Source organism: Schistocerca americana, chromosome 1 (assembly GCF_021461395.2).
Source record: "Schistocerca americana isolate TAMUIC-IGC-003095 chromosome 1, iqSchAmer2.1, whole genome shotgun sequence".
NCBI classification, from domain to species: Eukaryota; Metazoa; Arthropoda; class Insecta; order Orthoptera; family Acrididae; genus Schistocerca; species Schistocerca americana.
The window spans coordinates 177,169,385-177,193,485 of record NC_060119.1 but is presented as its reverse complement, the minus strand read 5'-3'; the positions used below and the strand labels follow the sequence as shown (position 1 = coordinate 177,193,485).

The following is a 24,101-nucleotide window of genomic DNA, read 5'->3' as shown; positions in this document are numbered from 1 at the left end:
TCTGAGAAATGTCATTTCCCCTGCTTGCAATCTGCTCCAGTCCCTTTCTGTCATTGTGCATGTTTCTCCACCATAGGTGATACTAGGGAAGTAATAATTCTCATACATAAGGAGTTTTGCTTTTTCTGAAACTTCCTTATTCCAAATCAGGTGTTTTATTGTTTGGTACAAATTGCCTCCCTTCTGTAGCCTCCTATTAATTTCGTTAGTTATTCTTCAATCCGTAGATATTTCACTCCCTAAATAAGTGAAACTTTCTACCACTCTGAGGGGTTCTCGTTTCGAGGTAATACCTGTACGAATATTAATTTGTGATCAGTTTGCATAACTTATTCGTGTTGCATCTTTTTTTCCTTTTTTGTCTTATAGTCTACTTAGGGCGAGAGAAGCAAATCAAAACATCTGTTAGCAGTTCGTACATGACTCAGTCTGTTTTCCCATCACGAAATTAGTTGAGTAAGTGTAACGACTGAAAGTGGAAGAAAAAATAAAGTCTTATCAGATCAGCTCTATATAGTACGGCTGTATATCACAAACAGCAGGTTTTGATAGTAGGGCCCGCTGCACCAATTTACGGTTTCACCAACATTTCCACACTTATTAATTTTATTTAGGCAGTTTTTAAAAAAATCGATCCACCGCGACTACTTTATTATCAGTTTCAGATCGCCTCCACGTCTGGTGCGGCAGCATCGAGTGATCGTAGCGCAAGAACAGCGACAGCAGACGTAAGAGAGACTTCGCGCTGAGGGGGGCGGCAGGATGAGCGGCGGTGAAGAGGGCCAGGAGGGCGGCGCCGGCGCCGGCGCTGGCGCTGGGGGCGGCAAGCGACGCCGCCGCGAACCGGCGGGCGCCGAGGCGGCGGGCGCGTGCTCCGGGCCGGCGGCCGGCGGCAGCGGCGCCAAGAAGCGCAAGGCGGCGCCCGGGGGCTGCGCCGGCGGTGCGGCGGCCGGGGGCGGCGGCGGCGGCGAGCACGAGGCGGAGGGCGAGGCGCTGGTGCGCGAGACGGAGGCGGCGCTCAAGTCGCTGTCCGGCTCGTGGCCCGGCCCGCGGGCCTCGTTCTACGGGCCTCCCGCAGACCCGCCGCCTGCCTTCGAGAACCTGTTCGAGGAGAAGAAGGTCGAGCAGCACCAGCTGGCGTCTCCGGAACATACTGAGGACATCAAGCCGCACATCGCTGCCCAGCACTCACCGCAGCAGCAGGTACTGTTCTTCTGTCGACTACAGTCTCTACAAGCAAAAATGTGTCCCAATTTTGTTGTTGTTGTTGTGGTCTTCAGTCCTGAGACTGGTTTGATGCAGCTCTCCATGATATTCTATCCTGTGCAAGCTTCTTCATCTACTATAATTACTTGATAACTCTGACGTACATGTAACTATTAAAAAAAACACCCGCTCAAGGTTTTTTCATCACCTGCAGACAAATGTACTGAGCGCAGAGACCGACCGAAGAGGTCCACCTACTTTAAAAATGTGCCTCGACACGCTGATGTTGAGACAATGAGTGTCTGTTTCATTCCTTCCCCGTATCCGCGGTATCAATTTAGTTTATATCAGCTGAACGGCAGCACTTTGATGAAATGAAACTAATATTACGTCCTATAATTACTGTTAGGGGCACCAGGAAGTCAATAATCGTTTCTCATTTATCAACTCATTGTGTACTTCGAAGTCGTACCAAAGACAGTTAGAGTTACTTGCTTACTCGTAAATAATTGAATCGTAACGCAACAGCTGATACATTTGCGATGTTTTCCAAGTTCATCAGGCATTCTAACAAGCGAACCTCCCCATCGCACCCCCCTCAGATTTAGTTATAAGTTGGCACAGTGGATAGGCCTTGAAAAACTGAACACAGATCAATGCAGAAAACAGGAAGAAGTTGTGTAGAACTATGAAAAAAATTAGCAAAATATACAAACTGAGTAGTCCATGCGCAAGATATGCAACAAACATCACGGATACTGTGAGCTCAGGAGCGCCGTGGTCCCGTGGTTACCGTGAGCAGCTGCGGAAGGACGGGTCATTGATTCAAGTCTTCCCTCGAGTGAGAAGTTTAATTTTTTATTTTCAGACAATTTGAAAACGTTAAAAACATATGTTTTGACAGAGCACAAGGAAAACTGTGCGACTGTGAAACTGTTGCATTCATTTGTTGCAGTTCATTTGACAAACTATTATGTTTTCATCAATTTTTTGGGAGTGATTATCACATCCATAAGAAAACCTAAATCGGGCAAGGTAGAAGAATCTTTTTACCCATTCGCCAAGTGCACAAGTTAGGTGGGTCGACAACATATTCCTGTCATGTGACGCACATGCCGTCACCAGTGTCGTATAGAATATATCAGACGTGCTTTCCTGTGGAGGAATCGGTTGACCTATGACCTTGCGATCAAATGTTTTCGGTTCCCATTGGAGAGCACGTCCTTTCATCTACTAATCGCACGGTTTTGCAGTGCGGTCGCAAAACGCAGACACTAAACTTAGTACAGTGAACAGAGACGCCAATGAACGAACGGACAGATCATAACTTAGCGAAAATAAAGAAAGTAAATTTTTTACTCGAGGGAAGATTCGAACCAAGGACCTCTCGCTTAGCAGTTCCTCACGCTAACCACGGGACCACGGCGCTCCTGGGTTCACACTGTCCTTGATGTTGTATATGTTGCACATGAACTACTCAGTTTGTATATTTTGCTTATTTTTTCCATAGTTCCAAACAACTTCTTCCTGTTATCTCCACTGATCTGTGTTCAGTTTTTCAAGGCCTATCCACTGTGCCAACTTATAACTAAATCTGAGGGGGGTGCGATGGGGAGGTTCCCTTGTAAGTTGAAATCTGGTAACAGTTTGTCTGAGAACCATAGATTAAATTAATGAGCCTGTATGTAATGTGTGCCTAACCCAACAATTAAGAGGCGCGCTGGAAAAAAAAGAAAAAAGAAAGAACGCAAACGAGGAAATAAAAAATTTTGCTGCAGTAAAGTGTTTTTCAACGAAGTTGAAAACGAATTGGAGCAGCATATTCTTACACCTGAAGAGATGATGTTCGGTTTAAGCATGTGTAACGTAAGAAAAACTTGCGTTTGACATTGCTGAACGGAATGGATTGCCCCGTAAATTGGATGGGGAAGAAGTCTTGGCAGGTAAAATGTGGGAGAGGGCGTCCATGCACGAAATATCTTCGAATCCGAGGGGAATAATGAAAGCTCCAAACAAAACTTCAAGTCCTGGCCAAGAGCCTGTCAGCTCACGAGTAGCCCACGCAAAGGAAAAGCTAACCAAGCAAAGGACATGAAATCTAGAATTTGGGAAACTCAACGGGGAAGCTACCACAGAAACTCTTTCGTAAAACAGGAATGGTACACCGAATTTTGCGAGCAAGATCGAATTGAAGAAATGATCACATGCATGAAATGCAAAATGTAGACTCATGCTAAGTGTGCAGGGATGGGCGAAGGAGGGAAAAGTTATCCTAAAAACCCGGAAATAGTGATGTAATAACTAAAATATGTAACAGCTCCTTATAGCCTCACTAGTATATATATTTAAGCTCAGGGACATAGTTTAGGAGGGAGGTACAATTTTCGCATCCATTGGTTCTTATTAGAAAACCGGATTCCTAATTTGTACTATTTGCAATGTTTAGAAAATTAACTGTACTGTGTGAATATAGGCTTTCCCGGTATATACTGCTGATGAAATCTTCTCGGGCTTCCATCCGGGTAACTGCGTCGAAAATCCGCGACAGTGTCATTCTCATCATCTTCTAGCGAAGAAGATGATGACACACTCATCGAAACGTCGCGGATTTTCGACGCAGCTACCTGTATGGAAGCCCGAGAAGATTTCATTAACTGTAGTGTGTTTATTTTTCTCAGAATTTCCATTCCTTAAATCAGATACCAAGAACAACATCCTGCAGGTGAGGACAGCATTGTTTAAATAATTTTGAAACTCTATTTAAGCAATAATATGTAACATCTCAAAAGTGGTACAATTAAGGCAACACTCTCTATAGGAGGTAACTGAAAGAAACACGCGATAAAGCAAACAGAAATGACTCTCTTATCAAAGACAATAATTACACTGAAATCACCGCGATTTATGGTGGTACCCTGGAGACATCTACTGCAGCACGTCCGTATGCACTAACGACCTTCCACCAGTAGTTAAGTTGTGCCACAAATTTCTCATCTCTCCCATTCTATTCAATACCTCCTCATTAGTTATGTGATCTACTCATCTAATCTTCAGCATTCTTGTGTAGCACCACATTTCGAAAGCTTCTATTCTCTTCTTGTCTAAACTATTTATCGTCCATGTTTCACTTCCATACATGGCTACAATCCATACAAATACTTTCAGAAACGACTTTCTGACAAATCTATACTCGATGTTAACAAATTTCTCTTCTTCAGAAACGCTTTCCTTGCCATTACCAGTCTACATTTTATATCCTCTCTACTTCGACCATCATCTTTGAATAAAAATTTCATTTCAATTGGTCTCACTACCTGTTTCGTTCAGATGCCTTCTGTACAACACCGTAGCAATTATTTCTATGTGTGCTCCAAGTTTCATCGATCTTGACAGTGCACATCTTGCGAAAGTAGCTTTCATCCTTAAGTTTTGCCCAACAATGCGTTTATTGCTGACATATTGATGAATACTTATGTTGACGACTGCAGAAGTTTCAAAATACTAATGTGGTTAATGTAATTGTCACGCAAAAACTGTGGGCTTGCTGTTATGTATACCTTGTGGTATGTTATGTTCTGTTTCTTGCCATTATTACACCCCAATTTATAATAAATCTCAGTATCGTAACATGAGATGTGCGTAGTTACATGAAATTTGCTTTGCCTTAGGACGTAAAGCCAGTGCTGCTGCCGTCCACGGGCGAGATCGTCAAAGATCCTGCACACCTGACTCCTTCAGTGAAAGCCAACGGCGCTGGCTCCAGCGGGGGTGGAGATTTGGAGAACCTGCTGAAGATCGAGAACGAGTGCGCGAGCGCCCAGTCCAAGGTGGGCACAGCGACGGCCGGTAGCGACACGACAGGACCAAAGTTCTCGCAGCCACGCTACGAGCCAGACTTCAACGAACTAGTCGATGATTCGTCAAACGAGCTGGAAATCGACATGTCAGACCCGTCAGCAACCGGTGGGGCCAGCGGCACCGTAACGGCGCAAAGCGACGTTAAGGAACGGGCGGTTCCCAAAGCGGTGGATGGGCAGCATCAGCCGACGGCGTCCCCGGCCTCCGTTACGTCCGCTTTCAGCCCCAGCAACTCGGCGGCAACTTCAGCATTTCGCACTCCTACCACAACAAAGGTATTTGTTCTATTACAGTAACCGGATTTCCGATGATGTTCTTCATTAAAAATCAAACCAAGAGACTACCAGTGTCTAAAAACCACTTATCTGGCATTCAGTTCAATGGGACGTTACACAGCAGCGGGCTACGTTAGTAAGTACCGTTTATTGAATGTAATTTTTTAAATCAACTATGTTGGGTGCCTGAGGAGAAATGGTCAATATTCAGGTGTATGACAGGAACAATCATCCGAAGCAAAAAAGTCTAGTAAACGTGGACTCTAAGACGCACACAGTAACAGCTATGAGCGCTTGTTCAGTAGAAGAGACGTGATACACAGTAGTGAAAATGAACAAGTGCTCATAGCTCTTAAGGTACGCACTTTACAGCCCATGTTTATGAGGCATTTTTTTCATGTTTTGGTTCATTCTACGATTTCTCAAAATATGGGAAGCAAAGAGCTTGCAGTAGCAGAGACTTGTTGCACAGTACCGAAGGAATGAATTTTAAAGTCCATGTTTACTATACTTCTGTGTTTCGAATGGTCATTCCTATGATATACCTCAATATGGACCTTTCCTCCTGAGATGCCATGCAGCCTATAACCGAACTATACTTTGTCATCACTAACACATATTTAGTACTGTTCAAACGTTGACACAATGCCTTCACTGCCCAACTTTTGTTTCAAAGTGGAGACACTTCTTCGCAACAGTCAAACATTCGGCATAATTCTTGGATAATTTATCCACGACGGTCGTAAGCTTATTTTTCGGTAATTAATCAAAAACTTTATTTGAATCTGCAGTTAATTTTTGTTATTTTAATGCATGAATGGCTTTCATCGTGAGATTCTTTGTCTTTTTGTTTCACATAATCATTTCTCGTCGAATACCTCGGAGAGATACATCGTAATAGGAAAGTTTTATGTACACAGAGCACGCAACACTGTTGGTCGCCAGTCGTCAGTCGGACGTACATGTTACAGCGCTCAGAAATTTTCTTTAACGCACTTCAAGTGGAGCAATAAGTAATCTTTCAGTGACTTTCATCCTGTCTCTGATTTTGTGTTTTCATATATAGTATGCAGTAAACAAAATATTAACCCAACACAAAAACGCGTTTCATACCCCGGATACAGGATCAGAGGCATATAGGCAGACATTTTTCCCTCGTTCTGTTTGGGAGTGGAACAGGGAGGGAAGATGCTAGTTGTGGTACGAGGTACCCTCCGCCACGCACCGTATGGTGGATTGCGGAGTATGTGTGTAGATGTAGGTGTAGATGTAGGGTCTAACATATAGCGTCCCGCGATCTATTCCCTGTGACCACATCGAGATTTTCTACAGTGAACATATCTAGAACGAAGTACACTCAGCACCCTGTGGTCAACCAAGGAACTGTTCGAATAAATTAACAAGTATATTGACATGAATATCTCCGAAGAGATATCAAACATAACGTCTCCCGTCACCCTTTTAAAGCTCCTCTGAGTCATTTCTAGCACATAGCTGCAGCTTTTACTCATCATAACAACAGGAAAGAAAACATGAAGATAATGGTTTAATGTTCTGTCGACGATGAGATCATGAGAGACAGCGCACAGGCATTGAAAAGGAAATCTGCTGTGTCCTTCCCAAAGGAACTATTCCAGATTGAAGTCAATGACATAGGATAATCACAGAAGCATGAATTGCAGTACGGGGATTTGAAGCCCGATGCTTCAGAGTGAGAGTCCAGCATGTTAACCTCGGCGTTACATCCTCGATCATTGCCGCCTCGTCGGAATAAGACAACTGGAAGCTATTTCAGGACGACACTGCAGAATTCTAGCATTAATTCCAAGGCTCCTACACATTACGTTAGAAAAGGCCTCAACTCTAGTTCTAGAAGCTCTTGAAATGGTATTTGGAATATCGCATTTAGCTATGAGTATAACGTCACGAAGAGAAAACGTGTTCCATGTCTACCGTGTTTAATAATTCACTGCTAGCAGTTTTTTTTTTTTTCATACACTTTTATTCATCAATGTACATATACGCGTTTGCTTCCTGAAATAAGAACTGTAGTACATACGAAGCTGAATTCATTTTCTCAGATAAAGTAAAGCACGTGTTTTACACTATTTTAAGTAAGAGACTTTCTCTTCATGACAAAAGTACTATTCTGCATTGTACTTATCTGTCTGAAGATTGCATTACAAGCGAAACTAGGTACGTAAAAATAAATCGTTCATACTACGAAAGAGATGCTGGTTGCCGTCATTTTTATTGAAAAAATAGACTGTAGCAGAGAATGGTAGAAGCATCTATATAGGATAAGAAAGAGAAGATAACTGAAATTAGATCACAGGATGAAAAACGACGAGACCATAAGAAATGGGAATGACGGCAGCCCGGAAAGGTCGAGGACCTACATGCACTAAAGAAAAGAAGAAGGTGTATTCCGACAAGAAATAATATGTTAATGAACACATTAGAAAATAATATCAACAGCAAAACATTGAAACGCGCAACCAATGCATCAGTTTACATAAGAAACGATATTCGCAAGTGGTTAAGGAACTAGACTCGCTTTCGGTACGAGTGGGATTGAAAATTTCTCCAGTTATCGCTATTGAGATTTTACGTGGTTTTCAAACATAGTTCGACGAGGATGTTGTGTCGATCCTTTTGTAAAGGAGACGGTCGATTTTCTACTTTATTCTTGTCCGCTCGAGCTTATTCTCCATCACTGATCTCGTCGTCTGACAGACTTCAAAACCTGCTACCCTCCTCCCTTTCTTCCGAAGAGTTACATCTGCAACCGTCAGTTCAGGTACATTGTCTGTTTTACTTTGACTGATATTACTAAATGAGAATTCTACAACGTAGTTAGTACGTTCAATATTTGTTTTTTTTTTTTTTTTTTTTTTTTTTTTTTTTTTTTTTTTTTTTTTGTTGTTTTTCATTGAGGAATTTGTGATCATGTAAATTATAAACCCTTAATAATTTTTAACGGTACTTTTATGAGGGAAAACATATTTTTTTAAATAATTTGAGATAAATAAGTTCTCAAGTGCTGCTCACTTGCACCTGGAATATATTTCGTGCCCCTGACACAATGTATCTAGTGCACGCCTTTATTGCACTGCACACACACACACACACACACACACACATAGTTTTTGTTGATTTTTTTATGGGTGAAACGCACATAACAGAATCCAAGTTTTCTGGTTTCCGGGCCTGCTCTCTACCTGGTTAGGAGACGCTATTATCCTCGGAAAGTGAAGTAGCACTCGTCTTCTGTCAGAGAAAAAAAACAGTCTCGACCGCAAAAACATTTATTATCGTGGTAACCGGTTTTGATCAGTTTCTGACCATCCTCAGACAGCTATACCACGGTGGTCAAAAACTGACCAAAACCGGTTACCAGCAAAATAAATTTTTTTGTGATAGAGGCTGGTCGCGTCTATTTTTAACGTCAAGACGTTTCAGAAATGCTCGTCTTCTATATCAGTATAATTATAGCTGAATTTTTAAAAATGTGTTTGAATTCCTCCATACACTATGTAAATTATAGAAAAGAGCAACTGTCCATCTCCAAGTAAGTTTTGGAGTGCTGTACAATCAGCACGTGTGGTTTACAAGATCTACCCCTCGTTCACTTCTTCCTCTGACAATTCTCTTAACGCCCTCTCATTGTTTCCTGAAAGCGCTATTTATGGGACCTTTCCAATGACTTTTAATGGAACGCTTCAAAACACAAGCACCTAAAAGTATGATAATGAAAACCAATATTCAATAATATTTTTAAAAATTCAAAAATCATGAAAATTTCGTAAGTATATCGATTTATTAGAATTTTCATTACACGCAAAGAAGAAAACGTATTACTTTAACAGAAAAAAATCACCAATATAAAATGTTCTCATACGACGTGACGCATAGCGAAAAGGACACGGCTAACGTGTCACTTGATTTATAAACTTCAAGAGCGAATACCGGGTGATCAAAAAGTCAGTATAAATTTTAAAACCTAATAAACCACGGAATAATGTAGATAGAGAGGTAAAAATTGACAAACATGCTTGGAATGACATGGGGTTCTATTAGAACCAGGTGCTCCGCCCCATATTGCTAGACGCGTGAAAGATCTCTTGCACGCGTCGTTTGGTGATGATCGTGTGCTGAGCCGCCACATTCGTCACGCTTGGCCTCCCAGGTCCCCAGACCTCAGTCCGTGCGATTATTGGCTTTGGGGTTACCTGAAGTCGCAAGTGTATCGTGATCGACCGACATCTCTGGGGATGCTCAAAGAACATCCGACGCCAATGCCTCACCATAACTCCGGATATGCTTTACAGTGCTGTTCACAACATTATTCCTCGACTACAGCTATTTTTGAGGAATGATGGTAGACATATTGAGCATTTCCTGTAAAGAACATCATCTTTGCTTTGTCTTACTTTGTTATGCTAATTATTGCTATTCTGATCAGATGAACCTCCATCTGTAGGACATTTTTTGAACTTTTGTATTTTTTTGGTTCTAATAAAATCCCATGTCATTCCAAGCATGTGTGTCAACTTGTAGCTCTCTATCTACATTATTCCGTGATTTATTCACTTTTCAAATTTATACTGACTTTTTGATCACCCTGTACATTCCCAGGAACAACTGGAAAGATCAAATACTGTGAGTTATCACATCTGTTTTGAATAACGTATATACATATAGGTTTGTATCATGTGTTACCTCTATATGTGTTAGATCATCGTGGAAACCTAATCTTGTGATTAACAGCCGAGAGCATCCGCAATAAGGGGTGGAGAGTACGCCTACATCCCCTTTTTTTTCTTTCTTTTTGATCTACAGTTTTACGACTTATTCGACGCGCCGGCCAAGGCCTTTTTTTCCGTGCGAAGCGTATCATCTCAGAGTACCACTTACATCCAAAATACTAAATTATTTGTCGGATATATTTCAATCCTTGCCTTCTTATACAGTTTTTGGTCCCTTTATCTCGTTCTAGTACTAAGGAAATCATTCCCGATGTCTTAACACAGTCCAATTATCCTGTCATTAGCTGCAGCACATTGGCAAATATGTTGGGCAGGTGCCTCCACCGTTGGACCCTCTGGGCCCGTTCCCCGCAGCTGCCACATTCGTGGGCTACCCCGGTGCGAGCGCGGGCCCCGAGTCCAAGCCGGGCAAGCCGGGGGCCGCTGATCTCCTGAAGGCGGTTTCGCAAGCGCCCGGGTCCGGCGGTGGCCTGCCCAGCAAAGCAGCGCACCATTACACCGTGCTCAAGGGCGGCGCTGCCACCGGGGCTGTTAACGGCACGGCCGCCGCCTGCCATGACGCCAAGCAGTACACTGTGCTGCAGCCCGCGGGCGCCGGCCAAGACGTCGTGGTCAGCGTAGAGCCAGCTAAGCCGCTGCCGTCGCCGCCCGCCAGGACAGGTAGGTCAATCTTTTCTTATTATTTGTTTTAGCACTTTTTATCCCAGCCCCTAAGAACACGATGGCTGTTCTAGGACATCGCCCTTTTCAAACAGATATCCCAACGGGGACGTATCATGTGTATCGACAGGATATGTGGCCGGCAATTGAAAAAGTGTCATAATAATCCCTCCATGGGCGATAGATTCCGGACAAGTCCCCCACTCGGATCTCCTGGAGGGGACTGAGAAGGAGGAGGTGAACGTGGAAAAAGATTGAATAACCAGCGTAAGGATAACAATCTACGATACGGGACGTACGCTGTCAGAAGTCTGAACGTGGTAGGGAAGATAGAAAATCTGAAAAGAGGAATGCTAAGGCTCAATAGAGACACAGCGGCGGTCAGTTAAATTCTGATCTAGTGAGTACAGGGAAATAAGAGCAGCAGCAGAAAATTGCATAACTGGAGTAGGATTCGATACGAATAGGAAGTTACGACAGAGAGTGAGTTACTGCGAACAATTCAGAGAAAGGCTTCTTCTCATTAGAATCGACAGCAAACCAACACCGAGAACGATAGCTCAGGTATACATACCGATGTCGCAAGCCGAAGATGAAGAAGATAAAGTACATGATGTTACTGAACGGGTAAATCAGTACGTAAAGGGAGACGAAAATCTAATAATCATGAGGGATTCGAATGCGGTTGTAGGGGAAGGAACAGAAGAAAAAGTTACAGAAGAAAATTGGCTTCGTAGTAGGAATAAGAGAGGAGCAAGACTAATTGAGCTATGCAATAAAATTCACCTAGTTATAGCGAATACTCTGTTCAGAAATCACAAGAAAAGCAGGTATACTTGGAAAAGTTAGCTTACATCATGGTCAGGCGGAGATTTCGAAATTAGATACTGGATTGGAAGGCGTTCCAAGGAATAGATATAGGCTCAGACCTTAATCTAGTATTAATGAAGAGTAGGCTGAAGTTTAAGAGACAAGTCAGGAAGAATCAATGTGGGATTCGCAAGTACTGAGGAATGAAGAGGTACTTGTTTTTGAATTTCTCTGAGGCAATAGACACCATGATAAGAAATAGCTCAGTAGGCAGTTTGGTCGAAGAGGAACGGACATCTCTAAAAAGGATGATCACAGAAACTCGAAAGAAAATCGTCGGTACAAAGAACGCAATTGCAATGAAACCATGGGCAACAGAAGAAATACTTCAGTTGATCGATGAATGGAGAAAGTGCAAAAATCATCAAAGGAATACAGGAACACAAGTTCTTAGGAATGAAATGAATAGGAAGTGCAAGGAAGCTGAGGCGAAATGGCTGCATGAAAACTGTGAAGACATCGGAAAAGAATGACGGTCAGGATGACTGACTCAGTATATAAGAAAACAACTTTCGGTGAAACTAAAAGCATTGGAAATTTCACTGCTAAATACAGAGAAGAGAGCGGATAGGTGAAAACAATACACTGGATGCCTCTAAGAGGGGAGGTATTGTCTGATGACGCGATGGAAGAAGAAACAAGAGACGGTACAGAAGAGATAGGAGATTCAATATTAGAATCTGAATTTAAACGACGACGGTTCAAACCCACGTCCGGACACCCAGATGTAGCTTTTCCGTGGTTTCCCTAATCACTCCAGGCTAGTGCCAGGATGGTTTCTTTGAAAAGGTTGGTGTGTAGAATGTATGGGTCTCGCGATATACCATCTGACTTTCGGAAAAATCTTTATCTACATAGTTCCGAAAATTTCCAGAGCCGACAAGTGCGTACGTTACCGCACAAGCAGTTTAACAGCTCACGTATCAGAGTTTCTAAAAAGAATAATTCACAGAAAAATGAATAAGAGAACTAAGAATGTGTTAGATAACGATCAGTTTGGCTTTAGAAAAGGTAAAGGCACCAGAGAGGCAATTCTCACATTTTGGTTGATAATGGAAGCAAGACTAAAAATCAAGACGTATTCATCGATTTGTTGACCTGGAAAATGCGTTAGACAAGATACCCAACATTCTGAGAAATAGGGGTAAGCTACTGGGAGGAACGGTTAATACACAATATCTATAAGAACCAAGTAAGCACACTAAGAATGGGAGACCAACAACAAAGTGCTCAGATTAAGAAGGGCGTCGGACAGGAATATAGTCTTTCGCCCCTGCTGTTCAATCTTTACATCGAAAAAGCAATGACAGAAATAAAAGTAAGGTTCAAGATTGGAATTAAAACTAAAGGTGAAAGGCTATCAATATAAGATTGGCCGATAAGATTTCTATCGTCAGTGAAAGTGAAGAAGAATGTGCTGGATGAACAGTCTAATGAGTACAAAATATGGACTGAGTGTAAATGGAAGAAAGACAGAGTAATAAGTAGCAAACATGAGAATTGCGAGAGACTAAACATGAGGACTGGTGATCACGAAGTATATGAACTTAAGAAGTTCTGCTACCTAAGCAGCAAAAGTATTCACGACAGACGGAGCAAGGATGACATAAAAAGCAGAACAGCACTGACGAAAAGGGCATTCCTGGCTAAAAGAGGTCAACTGATATCAAAGATGGGTCTTAACTTGAGGAAGAAATTTCTGAGAATGTACGTTTGGAACACGGCACTGTATGGCAGTGAAACATGGACAGTGGGACAACCGGAAAAGAAGAGGATTGAAGAATTTGAGATATGGTGCTTCTGAAGAATGTTGAAAATTAGGTGAACTGATAAGGTAAAGAATGAGAAGGTTCTCAGCAAAATCGACGGAGAAAGGAAGATATAAAAAACACTGACAAGAAGAAGCGACACGTTGGTAGGACAGGGATAGGTTGGTAGGACATTAGTTAAGACATCAGGGAATAATTTCTATGGTACAACAGGGAGCTGCAGAAGATAAAAATTGTAGAGGGTAAAAACTGTAGCGGAAGACAGAGATTGGGATACATCCAGCAAGTAATTGAAGACGCAGGATGGAAGTGCTACTCCGAGATGAAGAGGTTAGCACAGGAGTGGAATTCGAGGCAGGCCGCATCAAACCAGTCTGAAGACTGAAGAGTCAAAATATCCCAACAGGGTGGGAGTGGAACAGAGGAAACCACAAATGGGAATTTTTGGGATGGAATTATCTATTCCAGCATTCGCCTGATGGTTAGAGAAAAACTCACGAAAACATTGTTCCAACTGGAGGATTGGAACTATTTTCATTTGCTACTGGGACAATGTTGTCCACTATGCGTCTGCGTTTCACCAGCTGGTCAGTCCTGGAACATCTAGATTTGTGGAGAATTTGGGTCTGAAAACGACCACATGCAGTTTTGCATGGGGACGTGAAGTCAGGCATACTCGTCGTCAAGGTTCCGATAGACTACGTCTCACCACCACATGGGAGGAGCGGCGTATTGCGCGCCAAGCACGTCGTGATCCCTTGACATCTGCTCCTGGCATACGACAACAAGTAACCGACTCACTGCAACAGTCTTCTTTCGCACCACTGATCGGAACAAGCAGCAGCCGAACAAAAAATTACCGAGCCATGTGTACGCTGACGTCAAACGCCTCAACACACACGGTTGCATCTGGACTGATGACGTGACTGGGAAGCATGGACGTGATGAATGATGTCGTGCTGTATTCATCAATGAATTGCGGTTCTGCACTATTCTGCATAACCATCGCCGTCAAATATGGCGGGGCCTGGGGAGAAGTCCATTCTTCCAATGTTTTGGAGGAGCACATTGGCGTCGTGCTATGGGGAGCCATCAGGTTTGACGTTATGCCAAGAATGCTAGTATCTGAGGGAACTCTGACATCACAATGGTCAGTACGTCCCGTATATGCTGCGTCCTCTCGTGCTACCTCTCATTCGACAGTATCATGGCGCTTTTTTTTTTTTTTTTTTTAACAGGACAATGTTCGTCCATATACGGAACATGTGTCAATGAAACGTCTACGTGATTTTGAGGTACTCCACTGGCCAACTAGATCCCAGATATGTCTCCAATAGAACATACGCTCTACATCTATATCTACATGTACATACATACTCCGCAATCCACCATACGGTGCGTGGCGGAGGGTACCTCGTACTACAACTAGCATCTTCTCTCCTTGTTCCACTCCCAAACAGAACGAGGGAAAAATGACTGCCTATATTCCTCATACAGGGCAGTCATATGGGCCAGCTCTGACATCAAATCCGTCCCATTCCCAGGATCTGGATTATCAAGGACCTGTTACAAGAGTTGTTGGCCGGCTTGGCTCAACTCCTCAGAGGATACAACTGCTTCATAACACTTCCCAACCAAATCAGTGCATAAATCCAGGCCAGAAGAGATGAAACATGATACTGGTAAGTGGGCTTTTACTGCTAGGTTGTTTGTAAATTTGACCCGATTTTATTGTTACTGCAATAATACCACATACCCTCTCAATCCATGAAGTTTCATTTTGTTTCCTCCTCCACATCTAGGTGCTCCTTTTTTTGTCATGCATTATATATGTATTTGAGGGTCTTTCAATAAATAGCTTCCCATATTTTTTACAGTCTTTAATATGAATACGGAAACATCCTTTTAGGTATGTCAGATCTGATGTTTCTTCTGAACACATACGAAACTTCGACGAGGCACCCATTACAAGCTACGTGCTACAACTGTATTCTTCTTTAGGTAAAAAGTAACAGTGGTAAACATATTCAAACGCTTATGTGGAGTGTATTGAAATCACGCAGTTGACAGGAGTACTGCTGGTGGATGGGAAAAGAGAGTTAAATCGTCAAGAAGTGCAGGAACTGAGTTCCGTGATCAACCACTTTCGGAACGTCCTGTCATACACATTGCTTTCGACATGATGAACGGCGTGGATACTTTATTTCGTGCAGAACAGCGCATCACAGCTCGACAACTGGCTGTACAGCTATAGCTCAACATTAGAAGTGTGCAGTGATTGAGACAATAGTATCTTCAAATGTGCGTTCAAGATGGTTTCCACGAATGATCACAACAGTCTACAAGATTCAAAGGAAAGCCATTTTGTCTCATTTACTAGAGCAGTTTGAGGCCTATCGGCAGGATTTTCTGTCATGGATCGTTACGGGAACGAAACCTGCCTGGGCAATCTGTTTCCATAAGGGTCCATCAATTAAATCAGAGGCATATGCGAAAACGCTATTACACTCAATAACTGAAGTGTGCGGTCTGACAGGAACCCAAAAGAAATCTTGGTCCAACAAGACTATACACGGCCACAAACAAGTCTCAGAATCCGGCAACACATCGACAATCTGGGCTGGAAATCATTGCCTCTTTCACCCTACAGCCCAGAGCTGGCTCCCTTTGAAGCCATCTGACTGGGCCACTTAAGGATTCACTACGTGGACACACTTTTAAGACGGTATGAGTGTATCTCATGCAGCGAAAACATGCCTTCGAGCTTAAGATGATAAATTTTAGCAACAGAAAATACACGCTCATACAAGATGCTGGTGTAAGTCTTAGAACGTGACGGAGGCTATGTGGAAAAATAATAAATGTAACAAAAATGCTGACTGATTTTGTCAACAAATTCCAACTCTTAAGAATAAAAATGTTCTGAAAAAAAAATGACAAGGTATTATTTAACGGACGACCCTCGTAAATCCATCGTGTCGCTGTCGTACAGTAGCCAGCCGTAACACTGGAACGTTCCTTCTACTCGCCATAAATGTAGGGCCGCACAGTGTTTCACTCACTACAGCAGCGGAAATCACTGCACTCTTAGCGCTGTGCGGAGCGTGATACAAATCGTGCGATGTATGGCAACACAAATTCATAGGGAAATGTTTATGAGCAGATCTAGATTTCCTCTCGACACAGCCACGATTAACGATGGTTGCCTATCCTGCTATGAAAATAATCGTACTCGAAGAATATTTGAAGTCAACGGAAAGACTCTACGACCTACAGCACACTCTACGTAGAATGGAGAAAACTAAACCACCAGCTCCAGGGTAGTGATAAAATGTAAATTACTAACACGGGGGGCTCACTGAAACTCCAGTCAGACAGCCAAAATCGTGACTGCACTTTGCGACCGTCTATCGGGCCAGACCCAAAATTGAAAAAAATCTCTGCCTCAACCACAGTCCAAATAATTATTACTCTGAACCCTCATCTCGACAGGCACAGATATGATATGTGACAAAATGTTACAGCGAAGAACGAAAGTGAAGTCCAACAAAAGAAGACCTTGACGCTTGTGAAGTCGATCATAGGAATGCCCAAGGTGCATATTTCCCATTCATGTTTCGTTGCCTAGTTTTTAAAGCAGTTTCCAATGAATGTTTGAAGTAGTTCTTTGGTCTGAGTATTTCAGAACCTATCCTCCCCCCGTTCTTCTCCGTCATCACTGACGCCGTTATAGTCTACCTTACTTGAAGCAAAGAGATCGCGCACTACAACAAGTCGTTAATCTCATAACTCCCACTTGAAACCTTTTCCCAGTAACCGCAGTCCGTATTTTACATAGTTTCTGAATGCACCATCGCGACAATTCTGTGCTTCTCGAAACAGAATAGGGAACTACGTAATTTCACCGTATTAAGTCTTTGGGAATTGTAGATGTAATGTTGGTAATTGTGATTTCATTGGCCACATACAAACGTCACCTTACCATGCAGAAATGTAAATAGATAGTTCTTCAGTATGAATGAATGGAAAGAGTATTTCGAAAATGGTTCAAATGGCTCTGAGTACTAAGCGACTTAACTTCTGAGGTCATCAGTCGCCTAGAACTTAGAACTAATTAAACCTAACTAACCTAAGGACATCACACACATCCATGCCCGAGGCAGGATTCGAACCTACGACCGTAGCGGTCGCTCGGCTCCAGACTGTAGCGCCTAGAACCGCACGGGAGTATTTCGAAAAACTGCTTTCATGGTCAAAATGTGAGGATAAAGATACACTAGTGGATAAAGTAAATGAAGACTGATACAGACAGAAAAGAAGAGCCGGCCGTGGTGGCCGAGCGGTTCTAGGCGCTTCAGTCTGGAACCGCGCGACCGCTATGGTCGCAGGTTCGAATCCTGCCTCGGGCATGGATGTGTGTGATGTCCTTAGGTTAGTTAGGTTTAAGTAATTCTAAGTTCTAGGGGACTGATGACCTCCGCTGTTAAGTCCCATAGTGTTCAAATCCATTGGAACCATTTGAACCACAATTCAAGAGATTGCATTTTATGAACAAGTTTAAGGTAGCTGCTCATCAAATTCGGTTCAGAAACACATCTTGTATTAACAAGAGTGTCTGTAGGTCTGCTTCTAGCTGTGGAATGGGGAGTTACAGGTGTGGCGAACAAACTAGGTTTGAAAAAGTTGATAACTGTACTTTCATTCATACATTAAAAGTAAGTGTCAGCGACAATATGAGATCATATAGATATCTTAGCATTTTATCACATACTTCGAAAATTCTGTCAAATTTAATACTGAGATCAAGTAAGAATTGTAGCATTAGAAGAACAGTTTGCCTTTAGAAATAAACAGAGCGCCCGATATGTTGTGATGATCCTCGAGTGACAATAGGAAAGTGAATGAAGAGTTCAAATGACAACTGACTCTGAAGGGGTCGGGGGAAGAAAGTGCTAACCCACAAGACCGTATTTTGAGATATTACATATTATATGTTTGGTCAAATTCAAAGAAAATAATTTAAATCCACTTAGACAAAAGAAATTATGTAGTAGATACATCTTGCTAGCAACATACAAGGAAATATTTCTGAACACGACGTGGGGCGAACTGACAATGCGCTCGAACTAATCTTTTTAAATTCAGGGTTAGCACCGTTTTGCGCCAGTCCTTTCATGAAACAAATGAAATGTGTTCGCAGATGCAAATATGGACAGGCTTCAGCTATAATGGAATGATTACAATGAAAATTTGGGCCAGGCCGGGACTCGAACCCGGATTTCCCGCTTATTGCGAGCGATCGCCTTACCACTTTTTTATCATTCCCAAAATAAAAAACAATTAAGATCAAATAGGATGCCCTACAGGCGAAAATTAATGATGTGCAATTAGCACCAGTAAGGAACAAAACAAAAATGGGAGAGGGGGCGGTCGAAAAAGGCACTACCCAAAAAGTTAGCATGGTATTGACGATAACGCGGATTGTGAGTGAGGAAGGTAAAGCGATGTTGCAGGAATGCTCAAACATCAATAATACTCTCCTCTCCTTCATGAAACAAGTAACAGCTCGATAGCCTTTTATCTAGTTAACCGTGTTGGTCTTCGTACGTTGGAAATAAGTCTCATCTGGGAATAGACGCGTCTTCGGTGCAATGGGAAGGCGGGGGACATACGTAAAATAAAGGCAAGTATTTCCTGAATCATCTGCCACACCTCTGCAGAAGATCCACACAGCAGTCGATGTTCATCCCTGTCAAGCGTGTAACAATGGTTGTCCATATTTGCAACTGCGAATATATTTCATGTGTTTCATAAGAGCTGCAGTCGCCGCAGTGCCTGTTCCTCCGGAAGTGCTCGCATGTCCGAAGGAAGACCGTAATGTGGAATAACACAGGCATTTCAGTATCGTATAATCCTTTCAGTTGTTCTCCATTGCAAGGATGTTGGTATTTTCTTCTTTGCAGTAATCTTCCACACACATTTAATTCGCTCATCTCACTTACCCGATAATCTAATTGCTTAATATCCGTTATGTATGTTTTCCTTATTTTGTCAAGAATGGGCTTGAGAAAACACGGTAGCTCATGTTCCATTTGATTATTACGCGTAGAACGACACCACGAGCAGAAATAATAGCATTTCAAATGCAGTTAGCCTCTTTTACCCGCATCATTTACAAATTCAGATACGTAGCAAATATGAAGTACATTCTGATGTCCTTGCTTCTTCATTACAATCAAACTGAGACCAGTCTGTCAAATTTGATTTATACCGTGGGCCAAAACGAGTGATAGAATTTGTACCTGCATCGACCAGGAACGAACAATGATGGTGAATGGTTTTATAAATAATAAGGCCTACAAACTACAAACATTTGAAGTACTTTTCCAAAACTTACTAGCTAGTAACATAGTAAATAAGTTATCTTCTATTATAATAAATTCCTACTACAAATCGCACTAAAACCAAATTAGAATTATTACTCGGTCTGACGGTAAGGGACAACGCTCACAGAATTTAATCAAACTATACCATTGCAAGACAAATAATTCGATTTTAGCTAACTATTTAGGAGCATAATTCATAAATTTTTCTTCAACATTACAGCGACTAAAAATATTAATACACTTTGAGGAGTGCAGTTGTAGTGCACAGCAGAAAAGTTAGTCGTTATCGAGCTATAGAAAGTGAGTAAATAACTTTATTGTAATTATCTACAAAGAGCTCAAGCCTAGTATTGGCGAACTATCAACAGATGTCGCGCCAAGCGTCAGGGATTGGGCCTGGCACAAACTAATACCTCCTTGCATAAATGCAATCAATGCGCCGGGTAAAATGTGCTTTGTAAGCGCCATTCCAAGCGCCGCTTTCTCTGCAGGTTAACCTCTCCACTGCTCCCTCCAGCACGTAAGTCAGTGTCTGCAGTAGTTTCAGAAAAGATGATTTTTGACCATCAATGGTGGGGATCAGCATCTTACTACAACCTGACCACTTTGTTGCGCAGCCTAGTCATAACACTAGCAAACTAGAAAGCCCAACAAACAGCTTTTCATGTTCTCTACTATTCATTTTTTCATTTCCATCTCTAAGACGTCTTATTAAAGTGGAAGAAAATGTGATCGAAGCAAATACCTTCGAGTCAAAAAAAATGGTTCAAATGGCTCTGAGCACTATGGGACTCAACTGCTGAGGTCATTAGTCCCCTAGAACTTAGAACTAGTTAAACCTAACTAACCTAAGGACATCACACACATCCATGCCCGAGGCAGGATTCGAACCTGCGACCGTAGCGGTCTCGCGGTTCCAGACTGCAGCGCCAGAACCGCGCGGCCACTTCGGCCGGCCCTTCGAGTCATCAGAAACTGATATTTGCAGAGCAGCATTGCCAGAATGGATTGTTGGACTCCAAAGAAAATATTTCTACATCTACATCTAGATCTACATATATACTCCGCAAGCAACTGTACGGTGCGTGATGGAGGGTACACTGAACCACTATTAATCATTTTCCTTGCTGTTCAACTCGTTAACAGAGCGAGGGAACAATTACTGTTCATATTCTGTATGAGCTCCAATCTCTCTAATCATATCTTTGTGGTCCTTAGGCGAAACGTACGTTGGCGACAGTGAAACTGTTCTGCAGTCAGCCTCAAATGCAGAATCTCTAAATTTTCTTAATAGTATTCCTCGAAAAGAACGTCGCCTTCCCTCCAATGATTCCTATTTGAGTTAACGAAGCGTATCCGCAATACTTGCGCTTTGTTCGAACCTACCAGTAACGAATCTAGCAGCCCATCTCTGAATTGCTTCGATGTCTTCATTAATTCAATCAGGTGCGGATCCTAAACACTCGAACGGTACTCACCAATGGTCGCACTAGTATCCTATATGAGGTCACCTTTACAGATGAAGCACACTTTGCTAAAATTCTCCCAGTAAGCCAAAGTAGACCATTCTACTACAATCCTTTTCACACAATTCACTTTTATATTGCTCTGTGTCAAGTAGCACACCACTAATGCTGTACTCGAATACTATGAGTCTGCTTTTCCTACTCATATTCATTAATTTACATTTTTTTACATTGAGAACTAGCTCCCTTTCATCATACTAACTAGAAATTTTTGTCTAACTCATCTTCTACCCCCATACAGTCACTCGACGACCGCATCTTCCCATTTACCACAGCACCATCAGCAAACAACCGCAGACTGCTGCTTACCCTGACCGCCAAATCATTTATGTAGATGGAAAATAACACCCCTGGCACTCTCTTGACGACATCCTGGTCTCTGATGAACGCTGGCCGCCGTCGACGATAGCATACTGGGTTCTATTAACTAAGAAGTCTTCCAGCTATACACATATCTGGAAAGCTAATCAATATGCTTGTACCTTCATTAACAGTCGGCAGTGTGGTACCGTGTCAAATTCTTTACGGAAACCTCGAAATATGGAATCCACCTGTTGCCCTTCGATCATAGTTCGCAGGATATCACGTGAGAAAAGGGTAAACTGAGTTTCGCACGAGTGATGCTTTCTAAAACTGTGGTGGTTTGTGGACAGAAGCTTTTCCCTATTCGACTTACAAGGTAATGTTAGCAGGATGTGCTAGTGGAATACTTTACTATCTCAATGATATGACCAGCAGACATTTGCAGACACATACTTCAATGCAGAGGCTATGAGTATACTTTCCCAAGGAGACAGAAAACTTTTCTCAGACTGGAATTAATGTATATGAAGATGGTTCGGACATGTCCGAAAGAACAGATACCATCGGTGACCATGCAGCTCCTTAGAACGAAATTACAATGAAATGAATACCCCTAGCTGCATACAGGCGTTGATATAAGTCAAGGGGGACATGTTGAAAATGTGTGCCCCGACCGGGACTCGAACGCGGGATCTCCTGCTTACATGGCAGACGCTCTATCCATCTGAGTCGCCGAGGACACAGAGGATGTGCGACTGCACGGACTTATCTCTGGCACGCCTCCCGTGAGACCCACATTCCCAACTTATTGTCCCGCACTTTATTCATAGTGCCCTTTCCCATTATACTAATCACTCGCGGCTTTTTTGCCGAATCCCGCAAGAGAAGAGTTCGGGCACTGTTTGTGCATCCGCGCAGAAGAAGATGGTCAAATGACCGGTGAGCCTTATATATATATATGAAGAGGGTATCTGTTCTTTCGGACAATACTAAATGCTTGAAACACGACAGGCATAATATTTCAAAAGTAAACGTGATACCTAAAGTTTTCTTACACGCATAGGTATTTTTTTCAGTCATTTTACACCGTATTTTCTATTTCTCATAGCAAATACGAGAAAGCAGTCAAGTTCTGATAGTCCATGTAGTCAAAACGAACGACAGTGGCGGCACATTATTCAGCAGTTTGATTTAATTCCAAGTATAATCCCTTCTAGATTTCCTGTTACTATTTGTAACATTACACTGATTATCCAGCTTACATCAAAATACCGCAGAAGTAAACTACACTGTTGCTGCATATTTTTTCTTCAAAATATTATTAGTGCTCCTTTCATATCCTTCCTGTAGATTTTTCCTATCATCGGTTTCAGGTCCACAAATTTACTACGTTTTCTTCGTTGTGTAATGGCCTAGCATAGACGACCTCTACAGTGATGGTTTTATGATGGCGCTACGGTTTCAATTGGAACATCTTGATCGGCAGCTTCCGGTGATTGATTTTTCTTAGCCATGTCTGAGAACCTCTGTCGTGACCTTTCAGTTTTTCTTTATGTTCCATTATACTTATTAATACTTTCTCTCTTACACAAAGAAGTAAAAATATGTATGTATTTAAAAGTCTCTTTTAAAAGTGAAATAAGCCTACGAGGGAATGCGAGAGTTTTCTTCTCTCCACGTGGTGTCTTGCGTACCTCCCACCTTAACATTGGTGTCGGAAGGGTGGGATAAGTGGTACGAAATGGATACCAATGCTTTTCCCGTCGTCAGGGGAGGAAGGAAGGAAAAAGAAGAGGGAAAAAGAAATGGTTGGCAGGACGCCGTCGGGCTCTAGCGGGTTAAGTCTTTAGCGGAGCATTATCTGCGCTGAGGGGCTGGCGCCTTATCTGCGGCCGGCGGCGGTGACGGGACGTGCGGTGGCGGAAGGCCGTATCAGCAGCGGCGGAGGCGGAGGCCCTGGGAGGGCGATCCGTCAGGGGCGACACAGATCAGTGCCGCCCCCAACCTCTCACATCAATTACTCGGGACGGGCCCTGCGCGCGCCGAGGGGCGTAATAAAGTGCTTCAACCCTTTTCTGCCAACTTGTATTGTGGAAAGAGAGCGCCGGCAGCCGAGAAGAGCGCGCCAGCCGGGAGACCCCTAAGATGTTAATCCTGTTCTTTGAAAGGCGCCACCCGAAGCTGATCAAAGTAAATTGTTCACCCCGGCTCTTGCACTGCTGGAAATAAAAATCAGCAGAATTGCGACTCACCGGGAGAACACAGCTGCCCTTTTTGGGCAGCAACCGGAATAGATGAAAGATCAAGATCGATACCGAAACGGAAACCTTTGCCACATTTATCTTACAAAATTCATCGAAGCCGCATGAAAGGTTTAAGCAATAAAATAATCCGTGCGTTACACAAATTCTTATTTAATGGTTCCAAATTGAATATCATCAGGACTTTCCCCTTCATTGGTGGTAAAACACCTATATCA

The 24,101-nt window shown here is 42.6% G+C and overlaps 1 protein-coding gene across 1 annotated transcript in view; it reads left to right on the top strand.

The window, feature by feature from the left end:
- Positions 1-993: 993 nt before the first annotated feature.
- The window catches only part of LOC124613988 (trithorax group protein osa-like), a gene marked incomplete at its 5' end in the record, with an annotated part of 283,482 nt that continues 260,374 nt past the window's right edge, over positions 994-24,101 (top strand). Inside the window, 3 exons of the mRNA XM_047142819.1 lie at positions 994-1,203; positions 4,875-5,339; positions 10,423-10,768. Coding sequence (XP_046998775.1) covers positions 994-1,203; positions 4,875-5,339; positions 10,423-10,768 — 1,021 coding nt within the window. The remainder of the gene's footprint in view (positions 1,204-4,874; positions 5,340-10,422; positions 10,769-24,101) is intronic.